The sequence below is a fragment of the Equus przewalskii genome, chromosome 3 (genome assembly GCF_037783145.1).
Source record: "Equus przewalskii isolate Varuska chromosome 3, EquPr2, whole genome shotgun sequence".
NCBI classification, from domain to species: Eukaryota; Metazoa; Chordata; class Mammalia; order Perissodactyla; family Equidae; genus Equus; species Equus przewalskii.
This window is the reverse complement of record NC_091833.1, coordinates 116,377,161-116,387,386: the sequence shown is the minus strand read 5'-3', so window position 1 is coordinate 116,387,386 and position 10,226 is coordinate 116,377,161. Positions and strand designations below refer to the sequence as shown.

At 66.9% G+C, this 10,226-nt stretch overlaps 1 protein-coding gene across 1 annotated transcript; it reads left to right on the top strand.

The window, feature by feature from the left end:
• The first annotated feature begins 3,053 nt into the window (after nucleotides 1-3,053).
• Nucleotides 3,054-7,715, top strand: HMX1 (H6 family homeobox 1). Its single transcript, XM_070611819.1, has 2 exons — nucleotides 3,054-3,655; nucleotides 6,385-7,715. The coding sequence occupies exons 1-2, from the start codon at nucleotides 3,262-3,264 to the stop codon at nucleotides 7,029-7,031; spliced, it is 1,041 nt and encodes a 346-aa protein (XP_070467920.1). The 5' UTR covers nucleotides 3,054-3,261; the 3' UTR covers nucleotides 7,032-7,715.
• The last annotated feature ends 2,511 nt before the right edge of the window (nucleotides 7,716-10,226 follow it).

Genomic DNA, 10,226 nt, shown 5'->3' with positions numbered 1-10,226 from the left:
GACCAGCTGGGTAGAGAAGGAAGGAAGGAGGGACCGCTGGGGGGGGGGGGGGGCTCGTACCTCACAGAAATGGAGACCCAGATGGGGACAAACTGCCGACAGACAGTGAGGAGACTCCACTTTTCTGCACCGGGAGTCCTTCAGCCTCAGAATTCTGCCTGGTGCCCAAAGGTGACCAGAAACCTGGGCTCCGGCCCTAGGAACGCCAGGATCCCCGGCTCAGGGCCGCAACGATGCGGGGTCAGTCTCAACGAGTGTCCCAACCACCCGAGACTGTCCCGGGGTGGAGAACAGCAGCGGCTCGGAGCGGCTCGGAGCACAGAGCCTGCCTCTGCTGACCGTCCTGTGTCCCAGCCCAGCCTGCCCTCTCACCTGGACACGGGGCTTTGCTCGGGCTTGGGGACCAGCGGGAGCAGAGGCAGAGGCCTGGGCGAGCCCCGGTGGGGCCAACTCCCGCCTCTTCACCGACCCTGCGACCATCTGCCGGCTCACCACGTCCGCGTCAGGCACCCGGGGCTCCGCCGCCACAGTCTTCCAGCAGCATCGCGAGGCCAGCAGTGCGGCGGCCCAGCATCCGGACGCAGCGGCCCGGTGCCCGGTGGCAAGGGACACGCTCTCCGCACCCCGCGGAAGGACAGTGCCGCGGAGGAAGGCCCACTCCTCCGCGTGGGACCACCCTGTCCCCTTGCCTCCCACCCCCAGGCGCTCCCCAGAGGCAGAGGGGAGACACGGGGACGGGACACCCGCCTGAGGCCGCCCGCCCGGCCGTCCCGGCCTCCACTTCCAACAGCTTGGTGCAGGCAGGGGCCCTTACTACTCGCGGTTACTACACACAGCCCTGGAGCAGAGAGAATTAGAACCCGGACTCTGAGGATGCCCCACTCTGAAGATGCTCAGAAAAAAACAGGAATGACAGCACCGGCCTCTCAGGCTTGTGATTCCAGAAAGTGCTGAGGGCAACCCGTGTGAAGTAGGTGGTTATCTGGAAGGAACGCTTCCGCGCAGTCATTATCTTTTTATCCAAGCCCCCCTCTGGCCTCAGTTTCCCCTTCTATCAGAAGCGCCCTCCGATTCGATGCTGTGATGAGCCTGGAGCCAGTGTTGCTGTTCCAAACCCGGGGTTGGGGGTGGTCATCTCTTCCCTTGGCCCAGACCCTGTCTACCCCTTGGAGTCTCTCTGACCCTGGGCACCCCCAGGGAGCAGTACTTGGGACACCCCAGCTCTCCCCTAAAACCCCAGCTCGCTCCACTTTGCCTCCTGGTCCTCATCTATACAATGCCAGGAAGAGCTCCCCTCTGTGTCTGCCTCCAGGCCGGAGTTAAACAGCCCTGTGAGGCTCCCTCATGGATCATCTTTGCCCCTCCCGGGGCAGGATGTGAGGGCCGGAGGAGCTGGGTGGAGCACCTGGTCCTCAAGCCCGCAAAAAAAGCCCCGCTCCCACTGGAGGCCATGGCGGCGCAGCCACTGGGCACCAGAGGTCCTTGGCGGTGGCTGGCGGGAATGCACAGGCTGGTGAGGGGGTGGCTAGGGGATGGCCAGGTCTGCAGTCATGCCAGCAGGCGCACCCAGGACGCGCACCATTTTGTCTCAGCGACCACAGGCCGGCAGGATCCCCCGCTAGGCCTCCCGCTGCCCGGCCTTACCGTCCTCCCGCTGGGCTCTCACATCCGGCCGGCCCCAGGCCTGGAGTGTCGAATTCCAGCCCTGCCAGAGCCACTTACCGTGGGGGGTGGTCCCTCCTCACCTCGCCTGGCCTCTGTGTTACCCTCTGGAAAATGGGGGTGATGCTCCGTCCTCAGTTCTTGTTCAGAAAATTACAGCGAGGGGGAAGGCCTGGCCTGCAGCCGCCCTCGGGACGGCGGTGGGCACTCGGGGGACACGGCCCTGCTGGCCCCGGGAAGCTGCCTCTGTCTCTGCTCATTCCCGCGTCCGGTGAAGCCGGCTCCTCCCGCGCTGCGCTGCGGCCTGGGGCCTGGTGAGCGGCCGGCACCCCCTTCCCGACGGAGGCGGGTCGCAGGGTTACTCCCGAGCGGACGCAGCTCCGAGGGCAGCAGCGTGGGTCGGGGTGCACTTCCTCACGGCGTTCCCTGCTGCGGACACAGGGCACTCCCCACCGCTTTACAGTTGTAGACACGGAGGCTCAAAGAGGGACGGGGCCGCCTGCAGCCCCTCCGCAGCCGGGGGCAGTGGCTCCCGCCCCGCTTCTAGGGCTCGGGCCTCCCGGGGAGCCAGACGGTGGGGACCCGCTGTCACACTGCGTGACATCAGGAGTGACATCGGGCGCGTTGCGGGCAGGGCGGGGTGGGGGGGGTGGGTGTGTTGGGGAGGTAGCATTTCCCTGCATTCTGAGACTGAGTCTGGAAACTAGAGTTCTGTGGCGCTACATCTGGCACTGAAAGCATATTTCACTAGGTGTAAATATGAAAATATGCTACAATTTTACAGCCCTGGTGCCCGGGAGCTTCAAAAAAAATGACTGTGGCCCGGCTTCTTGCCGTTTTTTGAAAGCTCCGGGGTCTTTACGCCCCCTATACAGACACACTTAAATACACACGCGTGCACACACGCACATACCACACTCGCCAGCGCGCGCACACTCGCGCGCGCACAGTTACTCACGCTCGATCCAACACGCTCCCCGCAGCGAGGTAATTACGGCTCCATCCGGACGCTGATTGGCCTGCCCCTTTCTCCTCGGGGCCCCGCAGCCAATGGGCGGCCGCCGGCGGAGGCCCGCCCCCTCCCCGGCGCGGGCGGCGCGGGCCCGGGATGGAGCTGGGGGGCCGGAGCGGCCACGACCCCACCCCCGCCCGGGCGCCCGCCCCCGGCCGCGCGACCGCCTGCGCGCCGGTGCGGGCGGTGTCTGCGGGCGGTGGCCGCGCTGGGTCCGCCGCGGCATCCCTGGGCTGAGCTGGCGGCCCTCCCGGCCCGCGCGCCCCGCCCCCGCGGCCCCTCCCCCTCCCCGCCCCCAGCGGGGCCGGCCCGGCGGCGACCAGAGCGGCGACGTGAAAGGCGAGCGAGGCGGCTGCCCGGCCGGCTGTCGGCGCGCACCCGCTCCCGGCCCAGCCCAGCCCCGCGCGGAGGCCGCCGCCTGCCCCGCGGGGCCCGACGCCAGCGCTCCGGGCAGCGGCTCCGGGGCCGGCCCGCGCCTGCGCCGGGGCGCCGCGCGCCACTGTCCCCAGCGGGGACCCGGACCGGCCGCGTCCCGGGCGCCCGGGAGCCCAAGGAGCCCGGCAGAGCCCGACGGGCCCGCGGCCGCGATGCCGGACGAGCTGACGGAGCCCGGGCGCGCCACCCCGGCCCGCGCCTCCTCTTTCCTCATCGAGAACCTACTGGCGGCAGAGGCCAAGGGCGCGGGGCGCGCGGCTCAGGGCGGCGGCGGCCGCGAGGACGAGGAGGACGACGACGACGACCCGGAGGACGAGGACGCGGAGCAGGCGCGGCGGCGGCGGCTGCAGCGGCGGAGACAGCTGCGCGCGGGGGCCGGGCCGGGCGGCGAGGCGCGGGCGCGGGCGCTGCTCGGGCCGGGCGCGCTGGGCCTCGGTCCCCGGCCGCCCCCCGGTCCCGGGCCGCCCTACGCTCTGGGCTGCGGCGGCGCGACGCGCTGGTACCCGCGGGCGCACGGCGGCTACGGAGGCGGCCTCAGTCCTGACAGTGAGTGAGGGCGCGGGGAGGGTGGGCCAGGCGCGGGGGCCCGGTTTCCTCCCCGCGCATTTGCTGCCGGACTTCGTGTTCGTCGTCCCCCTTTCCGGGCCACCCTCCTTCTTGTGTGGAGCGGGTCTGGGTCGCGTAGGGCCCCAGCAGAGCCCGTGGGGGAGCGGGTTTGGAGGCCCATTCTCTCGGACATGGTGCCCGTGCGGAGAGAAGACTTCACCCGGCCGGGGCTTCACGCGTCGCCAGGCTCGGGGGACTTAGGGAGGCTGGAGAGCCCGTGGAGAGGGCAACAGAGACAACAGAGAGCTGAAGAAGAGAAAGGAGGGTGAAATAGGACAGGGAAAAACGTAGGAGACAAGGAAGGACAGGAAGCAAAGAGAAGGTGGGAGAAAAGCAGAGGGAAGGATGGAGGAAGAAACAGAGGGCTGTGGGGAGAGGAGATGCAAAGCAAGAAGTCCGCGGTGAAAGGAGGCAGGAGAGAGAGCCAGAGGAAGAGGAAGGGAGGACAGAGTGGAGAGCCAGAGGCAGAAGACTCAGGGGGCAGCCAGCAGACTGTGTGGGGGCTGGGGAGGGGAGCAGAGCGGTCTTCCACAGCGTCCGCCCCCCCACAGCCCCCCTCAGCCAGCGCAGACAGGCCCTGGGGCAGGGGCCTCCCTTTTGGTCCTCCCAGGCCCCAGCTGGGGCTGTACGGGGCAGAAGGGAGAGAAGGGAGCCCGTTCTGAAGGCCCCAGTCCCCCCTCTTTCTCCTCTGCCCTTCCCCCTCCCCCGCCTTTGTTCCCTGCTGAGGGCTCCAGGCTGGGCATGGGGGTCTCAGCCCAGAACCTGTTCACCTCTCTTGCCTGGTCCTTCTCTTCCCTCTCCCCAGGGTGGCTGCCTCCCTTGGGGACGCACCCTTTGGGAGGGAGACCCCTGGGAAGAAGACCGGGAGGCCGGTCCAACCCAGCCTTTGCCAGCTCCCCCTGCCCCCCACACACTGTGAGGCCAGCTGGGGACTCTTTCAGGCTCTTGCTCTGAAATCCGTTCAGCTCTGTGTGCACGTTGGCGCGAGCTGAGGGTAGGTGGGCCGGGACCCCTCTCATCTCTTAGATTAACCCCCTTCCCGGTGTGGGAATGCCCCCCTTGCAAAAGGACCCGCGTCTCAGAAGTTACGCCCGAAAGTCCGGGGCCGCCCACCCCGTTCCTGTAAAGCTGAGCAGCCCTCCGTGTCGTCCTAAAATTGAGTGATCCAATTTAGTGCCCTTCTGGGAGTGTTTCTGAAAAGGGTGTCCTGGGGCGAGATGTGTCCTCCCCCTGCCCTCGGGGTCCCCACCTGCAGCCCCTCAGGCAGTCCCCAAAGAGGCAGCTTCTCGTCACTTCGTGCAATGCGGGTAGGGGATCTGGTTTCACGCAGGAGCTGGCGAGCCCGGCTTGGTGCCTTGTGGCCGTTCGTGGTTCTCTGTGAGCCTGGCTCTGGGGTGCTGTGGGGGGGGGGGGGCGCAGAGGCTCCCCATATCTGGTGGCACACACGCCAGCCTGGAATCGGGCCCTCTCCCGGGACCATGAAGGCTCACACCACTGGGGTTGGGCAGAGGCGCGTGAGCATCTGCACACCGCCGTGGGCTCCAGGTGCATAGCCCAAGTCACACACACAGGCCCACCAGTGTTTGAACACTCTGGGTGTGCAACACCACGAATGGCCACAGTTCGGGCACACTGCAGTCTGCGGAGGGCTGCCCGGCTACACTCCACCTTGACAGCCGACCTGGCAGCCTTTGCACGGGAGCTTTGGGCCACAGTGGAAGGGCAGACCGGGCTGAGCTGGCCTCGGGAGCCCCGCGGTCAGGCCGGGGACTCTTCACGCCGGGCCTGGAACTGGACAAGCACCTGGGTCCTAGGCTGACTTCTTTCTCCTCGTGGCCCCAACCTTTACCAGCCCTGGGGTGTCTCCTCCCCTCTGGGAGTCAGGTGGAGCTCTGGACTTGGAGCAGGAGCTCAGGGACCCCCATGGGCTCCTGTACCCCAAGCCCACAGCATGAACCACGGGTCAGACGTGTTGGGGGGCCTTGTTTGTATGCCCTCCCTTCGAGCATGATTGTGGGTCGTGTGGGCATGTCTCTGTGGGCATCTGAGTTAGGGGTACAGGAGAGGGAGGGTGAGTGGGTGGGGTCCCAGTGTCACGGGCCACAGTGTTTTGTTGGGCATTGTTTGCATGTGCTCGTGCTCCATGTGCAGCGCATTTCTATACAAGCGGGAATTTGGCGTCCGCTCCTGAGAGGGAACGGGGAGGAGGTCAGCGTGAGTCTGTATTTCTGTGTCCCTCGGGCCTGGCACCTGGATGGGTGCTGGGGGTGGGGGGGTCTCTGGGCTGTTTTGGGGTGTGTGCATTTCTCGAGAGGACCTCGTTCCTCCTGTGACGTGTGCCTGCGGAGCAGCCTCTGTGTGTTTCAAGGCGAAGCTCGCGGTTACAGGCCTGAATCCGTTTTGGGTTTCCCTTTGTGTTTCTCTTCTGTCCTCTTTTCTCTGACGCCCTGTGGTGTGGGTGTGCAGTCTGAGGCTGTGTGTGTTGCCTGCATGTTGGTTGGGCTCTTCCTTTCTCCATCCCTTCCACGATGCAGGGTGCCAGGCCCTATGCGGGAATATTACCCTGCTTGTGGCTGTGGGTGACCTCATGGGGGGAGCTGCTGGCCTCAGTGACCGGGTCTGGGGACCAGCCCCCAGAACCAACCAATGTGCCCCTCTCTCCCCTGCAGCCAGCGACCGGGACTCACCGGAGACGAGCGAGGAGATGGGCCGCGCTGAGGGCACCTGGCAGCGGGGCCCGGGGCCGGGAGCGGTGCAGCGGGAGGCGGCGGAGCTGGTGGCGCGGGGCCCGGCGGCCGGCGTGGAGGAGGCGGCGGAGCTGGCCGAGACACCGGCGGTGGCGGGGGAGGCGCGCGGCGGCCTGGGCGTGGGCCGCAAGAAGAAGACGCGCACGGTCTTCTCGCGCAGCCAGGTCTTCCAGCTCGAGTCCACCTTCGACCTGAAGCGCTACCTGAGCAGCGCCGAGCGCGCCGGCCTCGCCGCCTCCTTGCAGCTCACCGAGACGCAGGTCAAGATCTGGTTCCAGAACCGCCGCAACAAGTGGAAGCGGCAGCTGGCGGCCGAGCTGGAGGCGGCCAGCCTGTCCCCGCCGGGCGCGCAGCGCCTCGTGCGCGTGCCGGTGCTGTACCACGAGAGCCCGCCGGCCGCGGCCGCCCCCGGGGCCCCCGCCGCCCTGCCCTTCTCGCTGGCGCCGGCCGCGCCTGCGCCGCCCCCACCGCTGCTCGGCTTCTCCGGGGCCCTCGCCTACCCGCTGGCCGCCTTCCCGGCCGCCGCCTCCGTGCCCTTTCTGCGGGCGCAGATGCCCGGCCTGGTGTGAGCCCCCTGCGCGCTGGGCCCACTCCCCGGGGCCACTGGGGACCTCTGCGGACGTGCACTGGGCGCAGCGGGGGCGGTGAGCGCGTGGAGGGCCGTCGGGGAAGGCTGGCACGCTCCTGCGGACCCCTCTGCGCCTCCGGAGCGCGGGCTGCCGCCCGGTGGGCAGAACCTCTGCGGGAAGATGGTCCAGAATGTAACAGGGGCGCCTGCTACTGTGGCTCTCCAAACAGTTGCAAGGCTGGGTCCCCCGCAGGGAAGAGGGCGTCCCGGAGAGACAGCCGGCCATGCAGCTCAGAGCCCCACCGGGTCAGGGGTCGGCCTAGGAGCCAGCGGCCTGGGCCCAGCCCACGGCAAAGGCGCACCGCCTACTGACTGTCCGGGGTGCTGCGAGGGGACCCCTCCCCGCCTGTGCTCCCCGACACGGAGGTCCCTTCCTGGGACTAAGCAGGCCGGGAGCAGACTGGGACTGTGACCAGCCTCGTGGCCTTGAAGTTGCGCCTGGCAGGGAGCGAGCCCGGGGAGCCAGGCCCTGTGCGGGCCCCTGTGAGGCAGTCCACTGTCAGATTCTGAAGACAGGACCAGACTGGGCTTCTCTCCTGGGCCTCTGCCTCCAGTTCTCCCAGCGAAGACTTTTTTTTTTTTTTTAATGAATCTACTTATTTGCGTATGGAATAAAAAGGGACATTTTCTGGACAGTTGCCGCTGCTTTGTGATCACTGGGGCTGGGCCCCTCCTCCGGTAGCCGGCTGCGGTCCACGCTGTCCCTCCCTCCTGGAGCCCTTTCTAGTGCCCACTGGGGACAGGTGGGCAGGTGGGCAGGGCCGGCAGGAGCGGAGGTCCTGGGGGGCTGCACCCTCAAACTCCCTCTTCCTCCTGACGGGGAGGCCCAGCAGGACCTCAGGGGAAGTCATGGTGAGTGTGGGAGAGGGGACCGCGTATCTGGTGTCCCCACTGTGCTGGGCCTCCAGGAAAACCAAAAGCCAGGAGTCGGGTGAAGGCAGAACCCTGCGGCCACTCTCATTCGGCATGGCAGGCTGCTGGCTTGTAGCCTCCCACGTCCACTGCCCCTTCCTGCGATGCGGTTTAGAGCCATCTCTAACCATGCGGGGGGTTTTCTTTTGGCCAAAACAAAACACTGGCACCCCCAGCCAGGTCAGGTGGGGACGGACGGCTGCTCTCCAGCCTCAGCCTCCTCCCCTGGACCACCTGCCGTCTCCCGTGAGCTGGGGGACTTGGATCCGTGGGCAAAGTCCCAGCTGTGGGCCCGAGTTCATGGGCACTCAGTGAAGGCTTATTCCAGTGTCTGGATGCCCGTGCCCATCCTGCCTCCATCAGCCCCACGTGGCCTCTTGCAGGGGGAAGACAGGGGTCCCATGTGGGGGAAGGGAGGCTGTATTGAGATGCTTCTCCAGCCTGAAGAGAGAGGCCATTGAAAGGGTCACTGCTGTGACAGAATAGAGCTCGCTTGAAAACCTGTCTGGTCCTCTGGCTTCAGGAGGGAACAGACACTCCTGGGCCGAGATGCGCAGCAACTGGGCCACACTCTGGCAGGCTTGGAGTTCTCAGCCGTGGCGCCAGACGGCCCAGGAGAAGGCGCCATGGGGATCTCCCCTGGGTGGGCTGTCCGTCTGTCTGTCTGCCCCTGCCATCCAGCTCCCTGACCCGGAATCATCGCCTGCCCCAGACCCTGACCAGGGTTCTGGTGCCCTGAGGCCAGGCCCTGGAAAGCTCCATGGGGCCTCTGGGGGGGGAATGCAGCCATGACTTAGGTGGTCCTCACCCTTCTGGGCCCTGAGGTCCCCACATTCAGACTCCCAGTGCCGGCGGCAGGACAGGAGAAGGCATCTCCAGGGACTCCTAGAGCCTCTCCTCCAACCCAGCCCCCCCCCCCCCCCATTTGCAGTCACCACCTCAGCCTCCCTCCAGTCCTTCCAGGGCTGGTCTCTCCTCCCTTGGGGCGTGGGGCTGCCCCCTGCTGCTGCCTTCTTTTCCACCTTGTCCAGGAGGGACTTCTGATCTGCTTCAATAAAACCGGTTACTAGTAATTTTCAAAGGCCTTCGCTCCTGGTCAGCAGCCACAGGGGGAAGGGGTGCCAAGGAGGAGGCCCCTCCCGGCCACTCGGGGCCCAGCGCAGACCCCTGCCCTCTCCCTCCCACTCCTCCCCACCATGCCCTCTCCAGGCCTCTGCACCCTGGCTCAGGCTCCCCCCGGGAGCCTCGCCCTCTAGCTTCTGTTGCTTCTGTGGTGGCCTCATGCAGGCAGCGGACACATCCCTGCCAGTCCTACAAAGGACGCAGCCAGCGCCCGCAGCTGCCACAGCTCTGGGCCCCTTTCCCTCCGCAGCAGGCCGCACACGCAGGTCCGGCCCTGCGCGCAGCACCCACCCCGGGTTACACGGCGGGACTCGGCCACGAACGGGATCAGGGAAACCCAGGTTAAACCGGTTATCACTGGGATGCAATCGTTTTATTCAACTGTTTGTGGCCCACGGGGGTGTGGTCTCCAGGTGGTGTGCCGCTGAGCATAGCGTGGTGCCCGGATCCCCAGGTGGGTCGCTCTCCGTGCAGGTTGGTCCACAATAACCAGGGCTCCGCGTGGGCGGCCTTCCAGGCCCAGGGAGCGACGGCACCGGGGCCACAGGCGCATGAAGGGTGGGGAGCCTGCGGTGCCACGTCTAGAACCTCCGCTCTGCCCACCGGGAGGCAGCGCCCCCGACCCCGACTCTGGCCTGGCCTGGGCCTGCGGGTCAGAGGGAGGAAGGGTCTACTCGGCTGCAGGTGCGGGGCGGATTCGGACGGGAGGCCCCTGTCTTTCGCTGGAATTACGGAAAGTTTGGGCTGGAGAGAGGCTTCCGTGCCCGTGGGCTCTGAGCTTGCCGGGGTTGGATGGAGGGAGCCGGGAGATGGAAAGAGGGGCTGTTTGCTCTGCAAGCAAGGGCCAGGAGCTAGGAGCCTAACACTAAGTACAAAAGTGGATCCAAATCTGGATTAGGCCAACTGGGCTCAGGGAAGCTGGCTCTACTCCATGATTATCTAGCGTCCTTGGTGTCGCACCAGGGGCCGGACAAAACAGAGAGAAGCGGTGCGTAACACGCAGCCCAGGGAGCCCTAGAGGGCGCGCGGGACCAGGCTGGGGGCGCACGGGCCCCAAGCTCCAGCGCCATCGATCGCAGGCGAACCTCGGGCACGTTGGCTC

What these genes read in the sequence shown, in the direction of transcription:
- HMX1 (XM_070611819.1), top strand. Translation starts at nt 3,262, where the DNA reads ATGCCGGACGAGCTGACGGAGCCCGGGCGCGCCACCCCGGCCCGCGCC. An exon ending in AGGCGGCCTCAGTCCTGACA is followed by an intron (nt 3,656 to 6,384) that starts GTGAGTGAGGGC and finishes TCTCCCCTGCAG; the next exon opens with CCAGCGACCGGGACTCACCG.